Source organism: Schistocerca nitens, chromosome 3, assembly GCF_023898315.1.
Source record: "Schistocerca nitens isolate TAMUIC-IGC-003100 chromosome 3, iqSchNite1.1, whole genome shotgun sequence".
Lineage (NCBI taxonomy): Eukaryota > Metazoa > Arthropoda > Insecta > Orthoptera > Acrididae > Schistocerca > Schistocerca nitens.
Window position 1 is genome coordinate 521,026,276 of NC_064616.1, and position 26,648 is coordinate 521,052,923.

A 26,648-nucleotide genomic window follows, 5' to 3' on the forward strand; every position below is an offset into this window, starting at 1 on the left:
ATTAGCTCTCACCACGGACAGTGCAGTGGCTGACGGCGTTCACTTAACGATCGCGGGCAGCGCCGTTTGCGAAGAGTTGTCCAGGCTGACAGACAAGCAAAAATGCTTGAAATAACAGCAGAAATCAATGTGGGACGTACGACGAAAGTATCCGTTAGGGCAGTGCGTCGAAATTTGGCGTCACTGGGCTACGGCAGCAGACGACAGACGCGAGTGCCTTTGCTAACAGCACGACATCACCTGCAACGTCTGTTTTGGGCTCGTGACCATATCAGTTGGACCTTCGACAACTGAAAAATCGTGGTCTGGTCAGATGAGTCCTATTACACTTGGCAGGAACTGAGGGTAGGTTTCGAGTGTGGAGCAGACCCCACGAATCCATGGACCCAAGTTGTCAACAAGGCACTGTACAAGCTGGTGGTGGCTCCCTAATGGTGTGGGTTGTGTTTACATGGAATGGACTGGGTATTCTGGTCCAAACTAACCGATCATTGATTGTAAGTGGTTATGTTCGACTACTTGGAGACCATTTGCAGCCATTCATGGACTTCATGTTCCCAAACAACGATGGAATTTTTATGGATGACAATGCGCCATATCACCGGGCCACAATTGTTCACGATTGAATTGAAGAACATTCTGAACAGTTCGAGCGAATGATTTGGCCACCCAGATCGCCCGACATGTATTCCATCGATCGTTTGTGGGACATAATCAAGAGGTCAGTTCGTGCACAAAATACCGCACCGGTAATACTTCCGCAATGATGGACGGCTACAGGGGCAGCATGGCTCAATATTTCTGCAGGAGACTTCCAACGACTTGTTGAGTGCATGCCACGTCGAGTTACTGCACTGTTCCGGGCAAAGGAGGTGCGACACGATATTAGGTGGTATCCCATGACTGCTCACACCTCAGTGTATACAGTATGTAGATAACGTCACTCCTAATTACTTCATGTAGGTACGCTGAAATGCTAATCATTTGCCTATCCAAGCAAATCACGCCAAATTGTTGTTCATGGTATGGCGCCTTCATAGTGTTTTTATGAGCAACAGTTTGTATAAAAAGGTGCAGGAGTATAGGGCCCTCTGTAGCCATTTTTTTTCCTGACGCGTAGTGTGCCATACCTTCTGACACGTTTATGTTTGCGTGAAGCATGCAGGGTAGCAGCCTAGTTCAGATGCTACGCTAAACTGTAGATCTCCATAAGCGGAACGTCTAGCAGCGTTGCTTGTTATTGGGTGATGGCGACTGACTGGCATGTTCGCCAGTGGAGAAGATGTAACTAGCTCCAGTGTAGAAAGGTCTTGCCTCCTATGAATTCGATACTCTGTTGCCTCGGTGGATAACGGTTTCGTACTCGGGTTTCCATCCGCATTTATTTTTCCTCTGGAAACCTCTAAAATTCCACTGTTTTCGGTATACAGGAGAAAAAGTAACTGCCAATAGGGAACCCGTGTCCGAAACATCAAGGCAACAGAGCGTCGCATTCATAGGGGACAAAGCCTATATACGCAGCATCTAGCACCGTCTTCTCCACTGGCGATCGTGGCAATCAGTCGTGATCACTGAATAACGAATAACATTACGAGATGTTCCGCCTACAATACTTCAGCGTACAAAGTCACGTTTGCCGCCTAAGAGGTGGCCCAATGGCAGGCATCGGTGCCTATAACTTAAGACGCTCGGTGGCATCGTTTGACGTTGTTTCCGGAGACGGGTTTCTATCCTCGATTTCTTCCTGAGGATACCCTCTACAACATCTCGAAGTCTGTCGCAACATTTCAGGGACACCGGTAGACAATTTTCTCTTAATAATCAAGAGAAATATTGAGAGAACAATAATCTCGAGAAAATTGCAGGCCATTTAAGGAAGCATTTAATTTTTATACGACGTGGTTTCTATTGATGAAAAACTGCACTGCAAAAATAAAATGTTTTTCACGTGGGTAAATAAGACACCAGATCTGTTTGACATTGACTTCTAAACACGAGGTGACTTTCAATGTAATTGAAACTTTCATTGTTACTGTATGAAGCCCTATAAAGCATATTTGTCTGAGACCTGTGACACAAAATAACAGGAATGGTTTCACTGAGTGTGATATACTTCCTGTTGGTAAGTCGATTTACTAGTAAGTAGGGAGATGCGGCTTCCCTTCCAACTTTAAAAATAATTTCGAAGTGTCAGCTATATTGCATATGCAGCAAATTTAAAGCATCAAGCAAGAATGTTTTACGTTTCAAAATCTTACAGTTATGTATGATTGGTCAATTAATCTGGATGCATCATTATAACTATGATTAATAATGATACGGTAATCGGTTCACCCTGAAGCTACGATGTGTGCCATAAAGCATCCATTTTGACAGAATAGGTTTTGAAACATCAACTGAGAAACGTTTCATAGCAAAAGAAAAACAACCAAAATGAACAACTGTTTATATTTTTTTCTACAGGAACAGATATTCTGAAAGACTTATTTCAAAAGTGGATGTAGCTTTCCTTAATTTATATAGAATATTTGTTGAGTCGTAGAAGACAGCTGCGCTGAAGTAATAGTTGTCACGAATGAACGACACAATGGTTCACAATGGTACTTCTGCGTCTTTGTTACAGGATACATTGCAGGTGATAGATCTTCCTCCTCAACAATTGTTGAGTTAGCCATACACAGGTTGTTACGAAACCATACTGACAAACTTCGAGATGTTTTACGGGAAATCTTGAGGAACAAATTGAGGATAGGAACCAGTGTCCAGAAACGTCATCGAACGAAGCTACAGAGCGTCGAAGTTATTGGCGCTGGCGCCTGCCGCTAGGCCACACATACGGCAGCAAATGTGACTTAGTATGCCGACGAACTGTAGGCGGGAGGTCTCGCAATAGGCCTGAAATCATCCTGGGCATTAGATGGCGCCAAACGCGTTCATGCCTGTCACAACAACATTGTAGAGACGTCTAACAGCAGTGGCGGCAAAGGGGAAAACAAACATACACGGCACAAACTTGGTGCTCATTCGTAGTTTGTCGCGTGCTGTAGTGCCGAATCTTGGAGAACTTCATCTGGTCTGAGCAGAGCGATCCGCATTTAGTTTATCGTGAGGCAAGAGGAAATGGGCACTCAGCTCCACGCGTCTACGGGCAAGCCGGCCGAGGTGGCCGAGCGGTTCTAGGTGCTTCAGTCTGGAACTGCGCGACCGCTACGGTCGCAGGTTCGAATCCTGCCTCGGGAATGGATGTGTGTGATGTCCTTAGGTTAGTTAGGTTTAAGTAGTTCTAAGTTCTAGGGGACTGATGACCTCAGATGTTACGTCCCATAGTGCTCAGAGCCATTTGAACCATTTCTACGGGCAAAGAAAACCAAACACGCGTCAGCCATGCCATTCTACGTTTGCAGCTACTCATTAGAGTTTGGGTGAAACAGGTGGTTTCAGAGGCCGTCAAAACAGCGTAGGTTGCGTGCGAAGCGTACGCACGCTACGATTTAAAGAGGATGTATCAGAGAGACTTGACGCAGACCCATTCACAAGCATTCACGCTGTGAAACACGCATTGCAAGGGAACCACATAGTATAGGAGGGTGATGCATGTGGTGGAAAAGCATCCATTCTATTTTCAAAAGCCACAGGCGCTGACGGTCCATGATTTTGCTTCGCATATGGAGTTCGGGCAGTGGGTTTTGCAGCGTTGCGCCACGGAGCCGTTTACGCTGCGTATTTTTTGTTCACCGGCGAGGCGTCCTTCAACCGTGAGGATCTCTTATAGGCAGAATAACACACATTCAAAATAACAGAGGGATAGTATGGGTCTAAAGTGGTTCATTACTAAAATATTGGACACCCGCTTAACTATGGATGACGAAACATGCTTATCGGTAAGACCCCTCCCTTTGAGCATGATGGTTCACAACTGATGATCTACGCTCCCCCTTCCCCTCTGCACCGCTCATCTGACCACAACTTGCATTTGTCATTCAATATTTGCAGTTTAGCCGTCACAGTGTGTCCTTTTACAGTGTTCCTCCACGTCATGGGTTAACTTAATACACAAGTATTGGGCCTCTTATGCACTGATAATATTTCCTTGAAGCGTTTTTGCTTTGACACTCATGCTTGTTACAGCAGCGTACTCACGCAAAATGGCTTTTCGTGCTTTTTTGTGATACTGTAAAGAGTTTGCTATGTTTACCCCCGCCTGAGGGCTCTTTATAAGCCATGGGACATTAATACCATATTTTTTACTCCCTCCCCTCTTTCCTTTCAACTTTCTAGTTAATATGTTAATTCTAGTAATTAATATGTGTGAAATCACGCACGCTACTCATTGCAGCTACATGCATACAGGGTGTACAGGAGTGCCACCTACCAGTGGCGTCGTAAGACAAGTCAGGCAGTCAGCGCATATCAGTAGCTGTGTACATTCCATACCTACGCTCTGTAGGATCCGATGCCACGTTTTAATTTGAATGTCATATACATACAAGTCTTTAAAGTGGCACACTACGCGTTGTTGAATCCATTGTCAAATGTGAAGTATTTTAAAAAGTTTTAAGATAAATCTCTGCAGTAGAGAGGTACTACTTTTAAATCGCGTATTTTAAAAGATGATTAAGGGATGACACCAACATGCACTAGACAGAGTCAACTACTCCCACATCGGATACAGATAATATGTGATCTACGGAAATATGCTTCACTAAAATTAATTGTAAATATTTCCTGCAATTTCGTTTATCATAATGATACCGTATCTGTTCTACACACAAATGTTGTAATATTTGTTAATAGGTACAGCAGAGTTGCTGAAGAACAGCGATGTTCGAAATCTTAAGACTGTCTTATTATAGCGCTTAGATGAATACTAGGTACTTCTGTGCCATTGACACCGCCCTTCGTCCTATCTGTGTGAAACGATGTGAGTTAAAATGCCGATAAAATTAAGAACAGAGCATGGTCTCGCATTTACTGGGAACATAAAGTAACTGACATAGCCTCTTACTACACCGCAACCAGGGTATGGTGTGATTCCAGAGACACCTGTAAAACTCCAGTAAGGTGCCATCCTCTTGAATAAGTGTCCTGTGTTAGTGCAGCAACTCTGTACTACAACAGGCAAGCAGGTGAGGAGCTGAACTTACCGGCAAGTAGGCGACCAGTGCTGTCCGCTTTGCCGTCATTGAAGCGATTGTCTGGCTTGTCGTTCTCAACACTGACGATGGTTTCGAGACTGGAGTACGTGCCATCCTGACCGTCCCACGTCAGTAGCGACAGATTGCGCCCGATGCCCACCACAAATTGATTGTTGGTGTTCTTCACTGGGACCACCAGTGTCACGTTCGTCGCTGCAAGAAAATGATGCATCTTTGTTACGACAACTTACATACAGAATCAGCATGACTTTTATCTAAGCTTTCTACACACAAGTAATTCACCTTATCTGGAGTCTGTACATAGGTTTCAACAACGTTCACTTAAGTTTCCATTTTGATACAGGTAGTAAATATATTCATTTTTTCAAGGGAAAAAAATTCGCAAGCATTAAGCTATGAAGTTGGTAGGTCATGATCTGAGGTGGTGATGAAATGTACAACGCATTTTCTTAGAGGGTTTTTTTATATAGGTCTCTTACTGCGGAATATGTACAGACTTTGCCCTTAGGTAACTATGATGTATAAAGCTGCCTTAGGTGGATTTCATACAGAAGAATGTTGAATGTACAGGACAAGTAGTTGCGTACAATTAAACAATATTCAGTGGTTGACATACCCAGACTGTAACAAATTTCATATCATCATTCGTAACTCAATTAGACATCGAATAGCATAAAAAATTCAACAGAGCTGTTCAGTTGTTGTGTTACGAGATTCCTCAATGCACACGAATCTCTAAAGCACTTACTGTATCTACATTTACATTCTGCAGACCCCTTTACAGTTATGAGAAGATTCAACCACTATTACATTTTGTCTGTTATGTACATTCTTTATTATATTTACTTCACGCTTAGTTTATGGAGACAACCATTTTCAAGCAGTACTACATACAATACGGTGTTCGGTGAAGACAATATCGAAAATCAATGTCGTTTTGGTGGAGGAGGAGATTAGTGTTTAATGTCCCATCGACAACGAGGTCATTAGAGACGGCGCATAAGCTCGGATTAGGCAAGGATGGGGAGGAAAATCGGCCGTTCCCTTTCAAAGAAACCTTCCCAGAATTTGCCTGAAGCCATTTACGGAAATCACGTAAAAGCTAAATCGGGATGGCCGGACGCGGGTTTGAACCGTCGTGCTCCCGAATGCGACGCAGCGTGCTAACCACTGCGCCACCACGCTCGGTGTTGTTTTGGTCTCTAGTGTTCCACCTGCAGGTGACGCGCGGGAAGATCGACAGTTGGTAGATCCTTGTAGAAGAATTTCACTGATATTACCATCAAGGTCGTTTCAGGAGATATAAGGGTGATTTTTTTCCACCGTGTACAAACTCTAGGGATTGACCTATGTAGGTGTAATGGATTAAATGGCTCTGAGCACTATGGGACTTTACATCTGAGGTCATCAGTCCCCTCGAACTTAGAACTACTTAAACCTAACTAACCTAAGGACATCACACACATCCATGCCCGAGGCAGGATTCGAACCTGCGACCGTAGCAGTCGCGCGGTTCCCAACTGAAGCGCCTAGGACCGCTCGGCCACCACGGCCGGCTAGGTGTAAAGAACATATGTCCGGAAATGCATGGTTTCCATGCTAGAGACCATTTATTTAATCATACATTGTTACAGAGACTGCGCTCAAATACCCGCTGAAGCAAATCCCGGATCGTGGTTGTCTAGTGGAGAAACCAGTGACAAAACTGCTCCCGATGTGGAAAGTCCGTCGCTAGTAAGCCCTGCACACGCTGCAAGTGATAAGGGTAGTAACAGCATGTGTTCAAAATGGTTTTCATGTGCCTGAACGCATGTATGTAATCGACGTAGCATGTTTTGTATCACACGTCCACATCGACCGAGCTGCATCCGAGCACTGTCAAAGGCAGCATGAATACGCTGCTCCAGTGTCTCCACATCTGAAATGGGCTCTGCACACACGATACTTTTGAGATGGCCCCATAACCAGAAATCGCACGTGTTGACATCCGGTGAACGAGCAGGCCATGCAACTGGACACCCTCGTCCAAGCCATCTACCAGTGAAGACACGACTGAGAAGCGTCCGAACGTTAACGGCAAAGTGGGCTGGAGCACCATCATGTAGCAGCCACGTAACCCTTCGAATCATCAATGGCACTTCTTCCAACAGGGGAGGCAAAGTCACCCGCAAGAAACGCCTTTTGTTCCGGCCTGTTAGACGACGTGGAAGGAAGTCTGGTCCTAAAATACACTCCTGGAAATTGAAATAAGAACACCGTGAATTCATTGTCCCAGGAAGGGGAAACTTTATTGACACATTCCTGGGGTCAGATACATCACATGATCACACTGACAGAACCACAGGCACATAGACACAGGCAACAGAGCATGCACAATGTCGGCACTAGTACAGTGTATATCCACCTTTCGCAGCAATGCAGGCTGCTATTCTCCCATGGAGACGATCGTAGAGATGCTGGATGTAGTCCTGTGGAACGGCTTGCCATGCCATTTCCACCTGGCGCCTCAGTTGGACCAGCGTTCGTGCTGGACGTGCAGACCGCGTGAGACGACGCTTCATCCAGTCCCAAACATGCTCAATGGGGGACAGATCCGGAGATCTTGCTGGCCAGGGTAGTTGACTTACACCTTCTAGAGCACGTTGGGTGGCACGGGATACATGCGGACGTGCATTGTCCTGTTGGAACAGCAAGTTCCCTTGCAGGTCTAGGAATGGTAGAACGATGGGTTCGATGACGGTTTGGATGTACCGTGCACTATTCAGTGTCCCCTCGACGATCACCAGTGGTGTACGGCCAGTGTAGGAGATCGCTCCCCACACCATGATGCCGCGTGTTGGCCCTGTGTGCCTCGGTCGTATGCAGTCGTGATTGTGGCGCTCACCTGCACGGCGCCAAACACGCATACGACCATCATTGGCACCAAGGCAGAAGCGACTCTCATCGCTGAAGACGACACGTCTCCATTCGTCCCTCCATTCACGCCTGTCGCGACACCACTGGAGGCGGGCTGCACGATGTTGGGGTGTGAGCGGAAGACGGCCTAACGGTGTGCGGGACTGTAGCCCAGCTTCATGGAGACGGTTGCGAATGGTCCTCGCCGATACCCCAGGAGCAACAGTGTCCCTAATTTGCTGGGAAGTGACGGTGCGGTCCCCTACGGCACTGCGTAGGATCCTACGGTCTTGGCGTGCATCCGTGCGTCGCTGCGGTCCGGTCCCAGGTCGACGGGCACGTGCACCTTCCGCCGACCACTGGCGACAACATCGATGTACTGTGGAGACCTCACGCCCCACGTGTTGAGCAATTCGGCGGTACGTCCACCCGGCCTCCCGCATGCCCACTATACGCCCTCGCTCAAAGTCCGTCAACTGCACATACGGTTCACGTCCACGCTGTCGCGGCATGCTACCAGTGTTAAAGACTGCGATGGAGCTCCGTATGCCACGGCAAACTGGCTGACACTGACGGCGGCGGTGCACAAATGCTGCGCAGCTAGCGCCATTCGACGGCCAACACCGCGGTTCCTGGTGTGTCCGCTGTGCCGTGCGTGTGATCGTTGCTTGTACAGCCCTCTCGCAGTGTCCGGAGCAAGTATGGTGGGTCTGACACACCGGTGTCAATGTGTTCTTTTTTCCATTTCCAGGAGTGTATGTTCGCCAATTATCCAGGCCCCCACATTCCGGCTGCTCCGACGCTGGTGATTCGCTGTCATCATATCATGGGGTTTCTGCATATTGACCCACAGATGACTGTTATGACAGTTGCAGATACAATTCCACGTAAAGATCGCCTCATCTATGAATAGGATTGATGACACAAATCCCGGATCGTGGTTGTCTGGTGAAGAAACCAGTGACAAAACTGCTCCCGATTTGGAAAGTCCGTCGCTAGTAAGCCCTGCACACGCTGCAAGTGATAAGGGTAGTAACAACTGTGATGGAGAATGTTCCACATGGTCGTCTGGGTTTACACTGTATTGGCGGGCTAACTGCCTGGTACTGACACGGCGGTCGCCTTCCACAGTGGAAATCATCACCCTGTAATTTAGAAGAAGTAATTTCTTCCTTCATTTTTTGTGGAACATACACACTCGGTTTTTTAATACTAAATCATACATGTGACTACGTAGGCTTTCCCCGCGTAATAAGTCTTGAAAGTCTCTTCGGATTTGCTGTCGGATCCTAAAATCAAGTTGAATCGATATAAAGAGGCGATAGAAATTAGGTTGGCTGATAATTTAATCAACAGAGACAATGGGTTTCCTCTTAGCAAGATGTGGAATTCCTGTATAATCTCGCATCAAAATTGAACGTTCTTGGGTGCGGCCCTGAGTGGAATATATCGTTGCCAGCAGTGTTCCACTAAGGGTGGCGCCACCTCCCTGTCTTGGAGAGCAGCAACGGCGATGGGCGGCGCATGCGCCGTGTACTGAACGGTGGCCTATATAGGACGTCGATTTGCAGCCTGGCGCTAGTTCTCAGCGGGACTCATCAGCGGAAGCAGCATTTCCTGAAGGTGGGACCAGTTGGATCGCCGAAATATCGAGTCAAGTTGAATTTAGGATCCGGCAGCAAACCCGAAGAGACTTTCAAGACTAAATCATACATGACGAACAACGACTCTATCGCAACATCTGCTGCTCGATCTGAATGAAGATATCTGTATTATTCGCGTCACCTAAACGATCCAGCAACGGATCCCGCAGATCTCCCTTGGATCTACTAATGCTACCTTGTCAGGCGTCCAGACGTAAAGGCTAATACTCAATTACGTAGGAACTGGGTCTGGCACCTGCCTGTCTTACAACTACACTGGCTGACAAAAAAGAATTGAAGCACCCAGCAGGGGAGGAGGAAGCGAAATAAAACTTCACAGGTTGAAAGATTAGGTGGTGTTTTTCCATTAAATTTCGGGCATGCATCCACGCTGCAATTGAGCTGGCAATTGAGCCTACTTACCAGTATCACGTTCCACCCCCTCTGCCCTGGATGTATGCACTGATTCGGTTGGGAAGGTTGTCATAAAGCCATTACCTCCTCTCCTAGGACAAGCTGGCCCACAGCTCTCGTAAATTGTCGTCGATAACCTGGATACTGGCACTAGGACGGATTTGACATCCAAGCATCTCCCACACATGTTTCAACGGGGACAGATATGGGGAACTTACTGGCCATGATAGTACCTCAGGCACACAGGCAGTTCATGGAGACACGTGTCGTGTGTAGACGAGCATCGTCCTGTTGAAAAATCGCACAGATGAGAATTTAGGATGTCTGTGACGTACCAGTGTGCGATCACAGTTCCCGCAGTCAGTATCAACCGTGACATGACGTCATACCCGATGATTTCTAACATTATGACGCCAGGAGTAACACCACTGGCCCGCCCGGTTAGCCGAGCGCTCTAACGCACGGCTTTCTGGAGCGGGAAGTAGCGCTTGGTCCCCCGGCACGAATCCTCACGGCGGACTTGGGTCGAGGTCCGGTGAGCCGGCCAGTCTGTGCATTATTTTTAGGCGGTTTTCCATCTGCCTCGGCGAATGCGGGCTAGTTCCCCTTATTCCGCCTCAGCTACGTTATGTTGGCGATTGCTGCGCAAACAAGTTCCCCACGTACGCGAACACCTCCATTACTCTACCACGCAAACATGGGGGTTACACTCGTCTTGTGTGAGACGTTCCCTGAGGGGGGGGGGGGAATCCACTTGGGGCCGAACTGCACAATAACCCTGGGTTCGGTATGGGGCGGCGGAGGGGTGAAGTGGGCTGTGGCAGTCGTCGTGGGGCTGCGGACCACTGCGGCTACGGCGGGGACGGAGCCTCTCCGTCGTTTCTAGGTCCCCGGTTAACATACAACATACAACACCACTGTGGTTCTCCGAAACACTGGAATAATAGGACCTCTCCCTAGGTCGCCATCGTACTCACCGACAATGGTCATACGTGGTAGTGCCGAACCGCGATTCATGAGTGAAGGAAGTGCGACGCATTTCATCAGCAGTCCATGCCTACTGATCACGGCATCACTCCAAACGCAGTCGTTACTGTTGTGCTGCTAGTAACAGTCTACGGATCTGCATCTACACTCCGCAAGTCACCTTTCGGTGCGTCGCAAGGGTATTTTGTGTACCTGTGACACTTTCCCCTTTTGTTCTGCAATCGTGTTGCCACACAGTAAAGGTTGTTTTTGTCTATGTATTCGTAATACGCTGCATTTGTTTATGTCGAGGGTCAATTTCCTCTCCGTGCATCGAGCGTCGATACTCTGCAGGTCCTCCTGCATTTCGCTATAGTTTTCCAGCCTTCGACTTCTCTGCATAGAACAGCGTAATCAGCAAAAAGCCTCATGGAACTTCCGAATTATCGGATAGTGATACTCTAGTCTGACTGCTGCTATTCTCCGACCAATCATGCGGGATGATACAGAATGTTGCAGGGATACAATTATTTGTTCTTCTGCGGCAGGCGTAAATGTGAAGGGGTTGCCATGTGCTTGGTGCACAATACGGCGATCCTACCTTGTGGTGATCAGGCGTTATCGACCGGAAATTTGACAACAAGTATATGTGCACCCACGTTTCTATACAGCCCAACTTCGACACTTTCCACGTCCAAATGCCTCACAAATCTGGATATCGCACGATTCGACCAGCCGGCCAAATGGAGACCAAGAATGAGGCTCCTTTCAAACTGTGTCAGGTACTGATAACACTGTCCCAGACGATTACGCGACATCTTTGCGTCCTTCAAATTAATTACTGAACACCTGATGCTCTTCACGATCTTTACATACCCTGCCAGGCCTGGTAACAACATTAACACGAACAAAACTAATGCACACTGTTTTCCATTTTACTTGCCACAGAGAATTGTTACTCTAATCACGTACATACCCGAAGATGATGTGTACGCGTACGAGGTTACACTGACATCAGACCAAGTCCTTTGGCTGCTTAACTTTTTTATCAGGCTGTGTAGTTTTGTTTTTATTTCCATCTTACATCGCCCCCGACCCATTCTCCTCTATATTTTAGTATTTCGTCTACTTCCAGTGACATACTGACAATGGCGCAGAAGCGAGATTATTGGTGTCCTATGCTCTATTTTTGCGCATTTGTTTGTGCTGCTAGTCCCTGAATCAAGTGTTGATACTCAGCATGCATTCCCGTATTTTGATACAATTTCTTGTATTTGAGACGTCTATATAAGACGCTATTATCCACGAACAGCCAAGGGCAGCATTTTGCTTGTTCGTACCCAGTCCTTTTCAGCTCGTATCGTTGCCAGATGTCTGCTTGTGAAGGGGCAGTGCAATCAACTAAAAACGAGAAGAAACACCAAGCAGGCGACTTTTGCATGACGCAGGGCCGGCACAGACTACAAAAGTGTAATGCATCTGGCGTCCGCCCTGTAGCTGAGTAGTCGACGAGGCTGGCCGTCGTACGGAGGTCTCGGGTTCAATTCCCGGTACTGCTAGCGATTTTTCTTTAGTGGGAGAACTGGAAAGGGCTCATTCAGCCTTGTGATGCCAACTGATGCAAACTGAGCTACTTGATTAAGGAGAAGCGATTCTAATGTCACAATGTCTGGAAAGCCGACGACGGCCGGGAGAACAGTGTGCTAACCCTACGCCTCTCCTTACCGCATCCAGATGACGCCATTGTCTGAGGCTGATACGACGGTCGGTCGATACCGATTGGCCTGTCTGAGGACAGAAAGACGGAGATTTGTTTTTTGTTTGATGAGTTTGGTGCAAACTGAGATGGAAAATGGAAAGATAACAGGATATAACTAACAAAAACGTATTAATCCGTTGGATAAGTACAGAAAATAAACAATTTACATAGGACGAGAACGTATCTGGGGGTACCAGCTTCCTCCTAGGATGAACTCAAATCAACTATGACGCATGTGGCGACAAATAGGATTATCGATTATAGACAGAGGTCGGTCGTGTGTGTCACCAGATATACCGCGCTACTCAGCTTGCGGTAGGTGGCTGGCATATGCACTGGCAGGTATAATCCGTAGGACTGTGGATTACACCTGCCAACAGAGCATGAGACACATACGCAGCTGTACTTTCGTTGTGACGTTGGTGGTGGCGTCGAATCGGTTGACGTAGTTGCCCATGATGTCGACGTAGTAGAGGGCGGCGCTCTCGTCGTCGTAGTGCGGTCCTTCGCCGTGGATGACGGGCGGTGTCACGGCGGTCAGCCGTATAGCCGGCGCTCCCTCCTTGCGTCCACCCTTGACGCGCCGCCCGTGGGCCCTGCGTACACAAAGCGGTTCTCATCGTCACTTTCCCGTCATTCAGTCACACAACAAAGTATTTCACACGTAACTAAGGTCATTAATATACAACATGAACAACAAAGGCCCCAAACACCTGTGCAACTGAAAATGATATTACGCCGAATGTGTTTCGTGCTCAATACACATGGGCATCAACCATTACATTACATTAGCTTGTGCTCACAAAATCCTTCTATATTTATTTTAGAAATTTCATTGCCATTTTCTTCAGCCTCTCTCTCTCTCTCTCTCTCTCTCTCTCTCTCTCTCTTTTTTTTTTTTTTTTTTTTTGAATGGGACTCGATCTGGAGACCAACCACTCACGGGGCTTGAACGCTAACCACATTTTTTTTAATCTCATTTTCTTCGCTTTTGTTCGTTTAATCTGCTCTGGGAGGACGTCGTAAGACTTCCGTTAAGTTCGTTGTTGATCGATTAACTCAGTTTTTGTATTACAGAGGGCAGCTAACCCTCTGACCGAACACGCTGAGCTACCGTGCCGGCGACCTCTTAGGCTGCAGCCAGTGGTTGAAAGCTTGATCGCGAAGGGCGTTATAGTCTTCAGTATTTTATATAGGATTCCATTGACTTTCCAGCACTTTCGGTCAATTTGTTTATGAATCCATACATATTATAAAAATGGATGTCAGTATATAAGTAAGTATGTCCATATGTTCCATGTTAAACCAACGGACCGCCTTCAGCCAAAGTTGGTACACATATTATTTACAGTCTGGAAAGAAATTCTGTGGGGTAAAAACCACCAGCCTCCTGTTGGAGCCTCCTATTGGGGTGAGAGTGATAACGTGGAGAAAGAAGGGAGAGGGGTAAATGGACAGACAGCGAGGGAGAAGGGCGAGATGTGCTCAGAATGTAGGGGAGTGGAGGATAGTCACAGTGAGGGCAGAAGGAAATGGACAGATGGACAGAGAGAAGGCAGAGGAGGAGATAGAGAAAGGAAAGAAGAGGACTGGCTCTGAGCACTATGGGACTTAACAGCTGAGGTTATCAGTCCCCTAGAACTTAGAACTACTTGAACCTAACCAACCGAAGGACATCACACACATCCATGCCCGAGGCAGGATTCGAACCTGAGACCGTAGCGGTCAAAGAAGAGGAGATGGACAGCCTCAACGGGAGGAAGATACAGGCAAAGAGAGGAGGAGAAGGAGATGAACAGATAGAAGGGCAGCAGGAAGTGGACAGAGAATGGGAAGAGAAGGAGATGGGCAGAGAAGGGGAGAGAAGGAGGTGGACAGAGAAAGAAAAGCAGAGGGAGAGAGGAGAGAGGGAGAGAGTGGAAGATGTGGAGGAATTGGACAGAGAGACGGGGTGGAGGAGATGGACAGAGAGGGGGTGAAGGTGTAGATGGTCAGAGAGGGGGGAGGGGAAGGGGGGATGAGCTAATAGAAGACTGGCATAAATACATACCCGGGCAACGTCGGACACTCAGCTAGTCTTATTAATGGAAGTACAGTTATGTGTAATATCAAACGAAATTTATGACTCAACTGAAAATTACTTGATAAGCTTCACGAATGGTCACTCGTTTGCTCGACACACTAGAGAGCGTCATCAAATTGGGAAAAACCTTAAGTGATAGGTATCTGAAGACAAAAGTCAACTTTCCCGGGAAAGTCTACTAAAAAGTTCAAGGTCGAGAATTATGAAAGGAATCCAGGAATATACTAAGAACTCCTACGAATCGCTCCCGTAGAGACCGCCGAGACAATATCAGACTAATTACAGCTTCCACAGAGGTATTTAAATAGTCATTCTTCTTGCAGTTAATACGCAAATGGAACTGGAAGGAGCCAGTAGGTTGTAGAATGGGTAGTGCCTCTGTCAGGTAGTTCAGTGTGTTGCACAGAATTCATGAAGGTGTACACACAGAATATAATGCCGCATATACAAAGTCCAGTCACATTAATGTGACCACCTGTCTAAAGCACTAATAACCGCCTTTGCAGCGCAGACCGCTGCAACACGTGCGGGAAGAGAGTTAAGGAGGTTCTGGGAGGTACCGCCAGGGATGTGCAGCCATGCCAACACTAACGCCGTGGCCAGCTGCGCTAGGTTTCTCGATTGAGGATCCATGACGCGTACAGCCCGGTCGAGGCCGTTCCAAAGAATATCGTTTGGGCTTAATTCCAGGGAGTATGATAAACTCGTCCTGGTGCTTTTCGAACCACGCACGTGCCCTGCGACTTCTGTGTTACGTTCCAGTTCCCTCCCGGTAGGTGCTATCGTCCCGAGAGAAAAGATGCGTATAACAGTGTATATGGTCCCCATAGATATATGCGTACTTGTGTTGATCGATTGTACCTTCCAGAATAACAATATCAGCCAAGGAATGGCACAAAAACATACCTCAGACTATAACGCTCCCTCCTCCTTCCGACGATTATTACAGGGTGTTTGCTTTCAGACAGTTCACGAGCATAAAACGTCGTTCGTCTAAAAAAGCCACCTGTCGCCGCTCAGTGGACGTCCAGTTGCGGTGCTGGCGTGCAAATTCAACCATTCGTCGCCGATGGACTGCAGACAATATGGATGTAGGAACAACACGCTAAATGCGGTGGCACATATGCAGCAATGTTCGCTGAACGGTCGTTGAGGAGCGCTGTTGGTAGACCCTTGGTTCATCTGGGCGCTCACTTACTCAACAGTTGCACGTCTATTCGCCCGTACGCAACTCCGCAGCCGCTCTTCGTCCCAGTCACCTATGGCCCGGAGTACACTATAGTTGCCTCGGCGCTGGTCTTGGATAACGCTGTTTTGCCGTGTACAGCACGAACATTTTACAAATCTAGCCGTTTTGGAAATGCTTCCACCCTTGGCCCGAAAGCCAATGATCATGCCCTTCTGAACATCAGATAAGTTACTCCGTTTCCATATTACGGCAACGATTGCACTGTGTTTCGTGTCCCCTACAACACATTTTATCCACCCTCGACTGCTGGTGCTGCCGCCTGCCATCTGTGAGTGGTTGTTGAACGTTGACGTCCAGCAACGTACTTTTCCGGGTGCACGTGAGCGAAATTTTGAGAAAATTAATGTGTCATCAAAGATTACTAGAAGCGAACGAATAAAATATCATCGTACTTCTCCTGTCCCATCATTCCCAGGATTTTAACCTATCTGCGTATCTGCCGTGCAGTGGTGATGTAGCCACAAGCAAACTTGAGGTACAATACAAGCCACATGGCACCAGGTCCCTGTAACAGAAAAAATGCTTCCCACTACGACTGACAGTTCGCTCTAACAAAACAAAAAAACTTCATACAGGACGAAACTCAAACCTGAAACATTTCCTTTCGCGGGATAAGTCAATATCAGTGTTCGTGTGACGGATCGGTATACAGCTTTTAATCTGTTGAAAAATTTAATGACAGCGTAGTGTCTGCACAGAATGAAATACTCGTTATGAAAACAACAAAGCCGGCCGGTGTGGCCGAGTGGTTCTAGGCGCTTCAGTCTGGAACCGCGCAACCGCTACGGTCGCAGGTTCGAATCCTGCCTCGGACATGGATGTGTGTGATGTCCTTAGGTTAGCTAGGTTTAAGTAGTTCTAAGGTCTAGGGAATTGATGACCTCAGATGTTAAGTCCCATAGTGCTCAGTGCCATTTGAACCATTTGAGAGAACAAATAAGCTACGGCTGATCCATTCTCCTCCATATGCAATAAGCTTTTGAGGATTTTCCGGGTACGAGAAAGGAAAATACTTGGCGTTCATGAGTGACTACAGCATATTCGATGTAGGGACCAAAAAGCTGAAGAGCGTTAGGAAGCGATAACAGGCTGGTACGACTAACAGTTCAACTAACAACTGTCGAATGTCTAATGTTCCTCCGCAAGAATCAGTGAAATACTTAGTATTATTATAATTATAGTTTATGTGGCGAGTTGATTTATATTGCTCGTCGATTACCGTGCAGTCTATTAAATGCGGAGAAACACTAGAATATAGCTCGTTACTTCCGTTTCCGCTTATAACTTTGCTCTGAAAAATAAGAATTGCCGGGCGCGGTGGTCTAGCGGTTCTAGGCGCTCAGTCCGGAACCGCGAGACTGCTACGGTCGCAGGTTCGAATCCTGCCTCGGGCATGGATGTGTGTGCCGTCCTTAGGTTAGTTAGGTTTAAGTAGTTCTAAGTTCTAGGGGACTGATGACCACAGATGTTAAGTCCCATAGTACTCAGAGCCATTTTTTAACCAAAAAGAAGAGTTCTAGGTGATTACTTCAGATAAATAATCAACAAACGAAGAGTTTAATTTTCCTTTTTGCTGTTATTATTTGCGTCCTTCAGTTACTACAAGGTCACACACACACTCGTACATTAATGATACTCGAATAATGATGCCGATAGTGATGTTGGCTAATGGCTAGATGTCGGAGTTTCTCGTAAATTCGTCCAATACAATTAGCAGATGAACGACAACTACCATCTCTGGTACTGTCCATAAAGCATATATATCTATGGACTGGGCTTAGCCCACTGCGTATGTTCTCACCATTAAACCGGGAAAAGTTATGTGATTTTGGGACGACGCTGCTTGCCTACAATTTGAGGTAATAGCGGAACTTGAAAATTACTCGTATTCGCGTTGTTTTATATTCATTTCTGCGAGTTTGAACTTTAGTAACAGCTATGAAGCATTATTGTCGCTGCCATGGATGTAAAAAGAGGACCAGTTACTTTTCATAGATGTGTACAACAAGTATATAATTGTAAATGTCACATTAATATAAAGCAGTTTATATGTTGAAAAATATCAGTACACTGTATTATAAAGTCGTGTATTGTAGAAATTATATCTGCGAATTTATGGCCAAGTGTTTACGAGATAAGTGCTAGATAAATTTGCAAGTGTATTTGGGTAAACTGCCAGTCAGTGTATACATATTGGTGCTACCATGATACGCAGATACAATTTATACGTGAAAGTCTGATTAATTTCCTCCAATTTATCACGTTATCAAACCCTTGTGTGTATCTAAGTACTCGTATTTCTACGTGAGACAGTTTCCTACACTGTCTCCTTGTAACTTCAATAATTAGAACAGATTCCACAATATGTGTCAGTGCAGCAGAAAACGTAAAAAAAAAAGAAAAACAATTGTTGGCTCTCAATCCTTTTATCACTCCAGAATTCGACTATCACTATCCTATTTTTTTTAAATTTTTGTGTACAACGTATGGTTTTACTTTTCTGATAAGATGGGGGAAAAATGTTATAGATATTTTACTCGTCTGTAAAAAGCACAAGGGTAAATAACAAATAATTGAAGACAATAATGAACAAGCAGGTGATGCAAATCGGTTACGGTATTTACTGTAACGATTTTATAGTTCGAAATGCGTTGTTTTTTCGTGATACTTCGGTGCCGTCTACAGTGTCATTGTAAGTTCAGTAATTAGAGCAGAGATTCGATATTATGAATAAGTGCAATAGAAAACGTAAAAAATATTGCTGGCTGTCACTTCTCATCCCGTTTCCAAAAAATCGTAAATAAAGTAGAATCTGAGCTATGATACAGTGGCGAGAAAGCACAATGGCCGGCCGGAGTGGCCGAGCGGTTCTAGGCGCTTCAGTCTGGAACCGCGCGACCGCTGCGGTCGCAGGTTCGAATCCTGCCTCGGGCATCGGTGTTTGTGATGTCCTTAGGTTAGTTAGGTTTAAGTAGTTCTAAGTTCTAGAGGACTGATGACCACAGATGTTAAGTCCCATAGTGCTCAGAGGCATTTGAACCATTATACTTGTGAAAAAAATTACACACTATCACAAATGTTGAAAAACTTTTCGCGAGATACTTTGCTTTGCATATCATTGGCAGGTATGTTATAATCTGGTGAATAATTTGTCAGAGCCAACCTTCCACATCTGAAAAATGAGACTCATTTTATTTCTATCCTCTGATTTCACTATGTTCAACGCTGAAAACGCTGCCTCACATAGATAAGTTGATCCAAAAAATAATAACACATACGATGGCACTTTTACAAAGTTAGGGCAGGTTTTTACACTCACTAACTTCCAAAGTTATCTTCATTGTATTCTGACTTTCAGGAAATGTCATTTTGAAATCGAATTATTTCCTCTTCAAATTCAGTTTCACTACAGGAGAAAAAAGTGTACTAATTTTACTTGAAATATCTTCCACATCCACTTTTGACCGTCTTTGAGGAAAGTGTCTCATATTTAATTTCTGTAACTGTGGTAATCAGAGGTCAAGTTTTTGCATGCAACACTTTATAGAAGACATAGGAGTCATGTCAGTTTGGTTTTTTTCTTGGAGTTCTTTGTTTAACTCATTTAGTTTAACTGTCATATCGGCTACAAATTCCAGATCCAACACCAACTCAAATCATGCAGTTTCGAGTTTTCAGACACAAAAGATTTCACCGCTGGCAGAAGGTCTCCAAATCTATTGAGGACCATACCTTTACTCAGCCACCGAAATTCAGTATGCAATAGCAGGTCTCCATACTGGCTGTCCAGTTCTTCTGATAGCACTCTAAACATTCTTCTCTGTAGTGATTGTGAACGAATTGAATTCACAGTTTTTGTGATAGTACTAATAACGTGTGCCATTTTTGAAATATGTCCAGAGAGCATTTGCTAATGCACGATGCAATAATACTTAAAGAAAGTAGGAAAGATTCATCGTTCGCACAGAAGGTAAGAAATCCTTGTGTTTTCCTACGATGCGTAACGCTCAATCAGTAGTAATAGACGTGTTTCTGAATTGGCACACCATACTCAGAAATGAAGGATTTGAATGCATTGCAAAAATCTTCGCCTAGTGCAGTGTCTTTCAAAGCCAGAATTGTAAGCAAGTCTTCTTTTACACAGAAATCCGAAAAAAACATTCTTAGAAAAAACGTAACTGTGACTCGTGTAACAGCAGTGAGGAACACAAAGAGAATTGCAAATCTGTTATCATTTGACCTTTTGTATTTTCAGACATTAAACGTATTCGCAATTGCGAATATGGATAACCATCAGCTGTAGAATGGAATGACGACAGTGAAAATTTGTGCCGGCTCGGGACTCGCATCCAGATTTCCCGCTATCTCGAGTGGTCGCCTTACTCTTTCGCTATCCGTGCACGAATCACGGCCAGACCCAAACTACCATACGTCGTCAGCCATCTGCCTACCGCCTCTACTCGTACAGCATGGACGCATGTATGCATGCATGTCCGAAGGAACATTGCACCGTAATTCCGAATAACATAGGTACTGAAATATCGTATTTTTTTTATTTTCTGCCATTAAATCCAATTTTCTTGCTGTGGTAGAACTTGACAGACGCATGTCTCCGATGGCTGATATAATCTCTGACTTGTATTTGAATGTGTAAAACAAGGACTCACTAGCTGCCAGAAAGCGCTCCTTAACAACTGTGCCGTCGTCAAATGGTTTTGCATGTTTCATCAGTACTTCAGATACAGGAAATGACACTATCTTTGATGACATACTTTTTTGTACAAGCTTTACAAAAAACGGCTGCTGTGACCGTAATTTACTTTTAAGATTTGAAAGTTTCTTCCTCCCCAACTCTATACCAACAGTTGCTTCCCATTCGAAGTCTTTATGAACTGTTCTGAAACGGTGTTCTATGTCTCCCTTTTTAGGCATGGCTAAAGTAGCGTTACATCAAACGTCATTATACAATTATCCTTACATATTACAGTAGAGTCCCGTTAATCCGAACTAATTGGGACCGGACCTTGTTCGTATTACCGATTTGTTCGGATTAGCCGAAATTACGGTGACAAGTTTCTAGGATGAAGTATACCAAGCAGATAAGTACACCATGGTAACAAATGGGAACAAGTGTGGGAACAATGGCTAGCTCTCACTCCCTGCCTGCATTGTTGAGACCTTTGTAGTGTCTGAGGTACACTGCCAGTTGGCTCGCAAAGCGCTTAGTTATGTTAGTTATCGATCGCTGGCACACGTAACAGTTGTATTGTATTCGTTCAGGTGTAGTGGTGTACGTATTTTCGTCATGAGTAAACGGAAACATATAACGTTAACTCTCAAAGAAAAACTGAATGCTTTGAAGCTGACAGACAATGGTGAGAATGTATCTAAACTGGCAACGGAACTGAGTGTTGGTAGAGCAACCACTTGTGATTGGAAGAAGAAACGAGTGAAGCTTGAACAGTACTGTGCAACGTCTTTGAGAAAAACACTCGAAATTCGGCAGACTTTGAAACAGTCCCAGTACGATGACGTGGATGAAGCTCTTTTCCTTTGGTTTACGCGGGCAAGAAAAAGGGGAACTGTAACACTGGTTCAGGAGAAGGCTGTTTACCTGAACAAGTTAATGAAGGTGATGAGACTTTTAGTGCGAGTACGGGCTAGTTGGATAGATTCAAAAAAGTCATGGAATCCGTCAGCTAACCATTACTGAAGAGAAGCTTTCTTCTGACCGTGATGCAGCGAAGGAATACATGTGTGAGTTTGAAAAAGTGATAAGAGAGGGAAAGTTTTCTCCCCAACAAATTTATAACGCTGACACGAGACTGACATTAATTTTAGGGCATTGCCAACAAAAAGCCTGGTATCAAAAGCAAAGACCATGCTCCTGGTTTTAAAATGTGCAAATATCATTTGAATTTATTAGCGTGCTGCTGGTAATCACAAGCTGCCTTTAATGCTGATCGGCAAATCTGTTGGGCCCAGAACTTTTAAAAACTGCAACATGAAGTCCATGCCCGTATATTATCGCAACCAGAAAAAAGCACGGATGGATGGTAAGCTGTTCAAAGAATGGTTTCATGGTCAGTTTGTTCCCTCTGTTCGACGGTTTTCTAAGGAAAATCAGTTGTCTCCCCGTGCAATCCTTTTGATTGATAACGCGTCATCTCACCCCTGCACTGAGGAATTATGTGATGGAGAAATTGTGGCGAAGTTTTGCCGAATGTTACACCACTTCTACAGTCAATGGGCCAGGGCGTATTGCAAACATTAAAACTGATTTACAGAAAACAGTTTTTAAGAATGCTGATCCAAGATGATAGTGGACAAAATAAAAGAGACCAATGTGAAGGATGTTGTTTATTGGGTCGCTGAGGCATGGCAGAATATTTCAGAAAATACTCTGAGAAAATCGTGGAGTAAGCTGTGGACATCACTTAAATTTCAGGACAGCCTAGTTGAAAATGAAGAGGAAAACCTACTACAAATGATACAGACAATCCCTGGATGTGAAGAAGCTAGTGAAGGAGACGTAGATGAACGATGGCAGCGGATGGGGCACGTGTGGAGAAGCTTACTGACACTGATTTAGTTGCTGCTGTGACTCAATACCAGGAAGAAGTGGACTGCTGTGACGTAAATGACAATGAGCCTGAAAGCGATAAAGGAGAGCTGGTGCCACACAGTGACGCAGCAGATGCCCTTGGCCTCGCGCTACGTTATTTGGAGCAACAGCCCACTGCTACACCTGCTGATTTGATGTTTATGAGACGATGGCGTAACTATGCGTCATATAACAGACTGTCTTCACCGCGCGGGTTTAGACAGCCGGCACGGTAACTCAGCGTGTTTGGTCAGAGGGCTAGCTGCCCTCTGTAACAAAAAAAACTGAGTTAATGGATCAACAACGAACTGACATGGGTGTCTTTCGACGTCCGCCCCGAGCAGATACAACGAACGAAAACGAACAAAATGAGATTAGAAAAAAAAAAGTCGAGCTGTCTAAGGCGCTGCAGTCGTGGACTGTGCGACTGATCCCGGCGGAGGTTCGAGTCCCCCCCCGGCATGGGTGTGTGTGTCTGTCCTTAGGATATTTTAGGTTAAGTAGTGTGTAAGCTTAGGGACTGATGACCTTAGCAGTTAAGTCCCATAAGATTTCACACACATTTGAACATTTTCAGACTGTCTTCATTACGCCAAAAAACAATGACTTGAGTTTTTGTTATCTAAAAAGTAGGGATAAAATGTCCCCTGTATTTTATTAAGTTTGACAGCTTTTCTTTCATTGCTATGCATTGTTTAAACCTAATGTTTTCTTGCCAATTTTTCTAATACATGTTTACTGTGCTGTGTAAATTAAAATAGCTTGTATGTACAGCACTTTAGCGCACAGTTTTCCATACTTAGAGTAACATTTTTCATGTTCGGATTAACTGAACATTCGGATTACCGGGGTTCCGATTAGCAGGACTTTGCTGTATAACAAAATACCGTTCTTCCCACTCACCATGGAAGTGGTGTTTTCCCGTGTGTAGTTGCACTCATTTTTCACAAACACGTTACTAAGTGCGAACTATAAAGACGTGATCAGACAGAAAGCGGCTTGCCGTTGCTGCATGTGGCACAGCGAATTGCTACGGCGTTCAGTGGCAAGCGACGCTACACAGGCAAGAGTAGCTGGCAGCTGACTGCTGACACAGTGCGGAAGCGGCCGAAATCTGATTAAGGACTAGCAAGTGTAGCGGGCTGCGACAGAACTGCCTCGTGTCGCAGAAAATGCACACAGCCGCTCCTGCCTGCAATGAAACTGTATTCTGAATGAAAAAAGATTGTTGCTCAAATATGGTTCAAATGGCTCTGAGCACTATGGGACTTAACATCTGAGGTCATCAGTCCCCTATAACTTAGAACTACTTAAACCTAACTAACCTAAGGACATCACACACATCAATGCCCGAGACAAGATTCGAACCTGCAACCGTAGCAGTCGCGTGGTTCCGGAGTGAAGCGCCTAGAACCGCTCGGCCACCAAGGCCGGCGATTGTTGCTTGGTGCGAACATTACAGCGGTGAAATGCAGATGGAGACGAAACAGACGAAGAAGGTTTACCGCCTACAAGTACCATTCGAAACACTCATTATCTACAAGCTGCTATTTTACAAAGCAGCTTATCTCGGACGAACGTTTTGAAAGATCGACTCATAAAGCGATGGCGATCGACCAGCCGATCGCGATCGACAGGTTGAGCACACCTGTTCTGTGGGATTGTCTCCGTCTCCGTAGAGAGTAAGATAACTGAGTGACCAGAGTGTCAAAAACTACGTCGCTGCATTGTTACCGATCGCAAAGGACAACTATTATACCTTAATAAAACGAACGTGCTAAGCAGGAGGCGAAAAAATAATTGGGATGTCATTAATCACACATACCAAGAAAGATAGGGAATCAAACAGAGATACTCACACAATAAGCCTTTCACTTTAGAGACAGGTATATTTATAGAAACAGGTTTTAGTATTTTCAAGTAAATTAAAAATTAAACAACCGTTATCCATTGACTCTTGAACTGAGTACAATAATTTTTTTTAAAAATTAAGAGAAAAAAGTACTTGCATAGATTACATCAAAGCTGAAGAGGAACTGAGGATCTTTATGATGAGCTACAAAAATCGTTGAATTTAAACGGCGTTACGAGATTATAAATGGTTGACCTACCCAAATGTAGATTAGCAGTTGAAAACTGGCTCTTATGTAGCAAATTTCGGATTTAACTCCATGAGAAGACAGTGAAGTATGAAGAAAGATGCTGGCTGGCTAATTGAAGGTATAATTAACACAGTGATGTGATCCTTGATAGGTCGGTTCGTAGTAGCAATGTCTCTTTAAAAAAAAAAAAAATCTGAAATGCGGACATAACTGCAGTCTGTCAGGCACTTTCGGTGACGAGTCGATTAATTTCCATGTCAAATGGGATCAGTCAAGTTAACGAGATCGGAGTTTGGCCACCTAACAGGCAAAGCTGCTTTGGTGCAGACGCTCGCTGCGGAGTAGGAGATGGCGACATGTGGCGTGCTAAGATTGTTCACTAGTGATTGAAACAACTGAGTGAAAACAATCGATTCAGTCGGTTGTTGGAAAACAATGGTCTCATTCGGTTGTAGCTTCACGTATCGGTTGGATTATTATTCATTCACTTCTTTCACGTAAAACCAGTCTCTGGGACCAACCGAATGAAAACAGTCGACACAATCCGATGGTATTTTGCGTACTGAATGAATTATTCATTCTTGTTTTTTCAAGTGAAATGAGTATTTAGTTTTTCCGTGAGATGAAGCATGCAATCAATCGTTCATTCAATTGAAACCACTGTTTATTAATTTAGCTGATTGTGATATCCAGTTATTCTTCTGACTGAAACAAGTCTATAGTACCTTCATCAGGTGCAGCAAAGCAATAAATACAAACTACGGTGCACGTACCCCGAGAAGGGTAGCCCCAACCACACAGGTGTATGCGAAGACATTTCAGTGGATACGCCAAAGTTAAAATAAGCAATATCCATATTCAATTAATTATGTGCTTAAAGACTAATTCTTTCTTTCACCATTTAAAACTTATAAATAGACTGTTGTGCATTAACATGTTCCAGTTGCAATCGACAACATGTAACTAATAAAGCTTCGTTGGGATTACAAAGCTGAGCAAGCATAAAAGTTCTCTTTGGGCTACGCGAAGAAGAAAGGATACATGCAAAATTTTTGCAACTGTTTGCATTTCGTTTAAGTGAAAATGTGTGATGATATCCATTAATTAAAAACCATTTTAACCTAATTAAATATCATTTTAATCTACCTCGACGTCAGTGTGCTACTGCTGCCAGGGCCAGGGTAGCAGACGTCGCGAGGACTGCACACAACACACACACACACACACACACACACACACACACCGGGGCCACCGAGCCACCTCCTCGCGCCGGCTGTGGCCCTGGCCCTGGCAGCAGCAGGTGGAGGCTACGGCGGCGAAAAATCGGTTGTAAAAAACAGCCCCCATCACTAACAAAATGATTCACGCTACCATTGTTTATAGTTAATAACGTATTCCCATGGCAGCAGGACTCTGAGCACGCTGAAAGTGGATTCCTACGTGTCTGCGTACGCGTGATTTCTCCTGCCATTCAATATGTTACCTGCTGTTCACTTACTTGTCCGGTTTTCATATTTAGTCATATTTAAGCACACGGCTGGCCCTCATAAATCACGGAAAACTGTCTGTGATTTCATGAAGGAAAAGTGCGTAGGACGGAAGAGGTAGCTTATGGATGACGGGAGGCTAAATAATATCACACCAGATTTCCGGGAACTTAATTAACGTCAGCGGTAGTCTTCAGCAATAATCCCTTGAAGATGCTCTTTAGAAGTGTTTGTCGGACGCTTTCGGCTTGAAAACAAGGAACAGTAATTAGTGGAAAAAGTATCGAGAC

General features: G+C 45.0%; 1 protein-coding gene across 1 annotated transcript in view; it reads right to left on the reverse strand.

The window, feature by feature from the left end:
- LOC126248440 (regucalcin-like) overlaps positions 1-26,648 on the reverse strand; it is a 154,645-nt gene that overhangs the window by 70,186 nt on the left and 57,811 nt on the right. Inside the window, exons 2-3 of the mRNA XM_049949419.1 lie at positions 13,230-13,429; positions 5,145-5,348 (exon numbers count right to left, since the gene is read on the reverse strand). Of these exons, the coding sequence (XP_049805376.1) occupies positions 5,145-5,348; positions 13,230-13,429 (404 nt within the window). The remainder of the gene's footprint in view (positions 1-5,144; positions 5,349-13,229; positions 13,430-26,648) is intronic.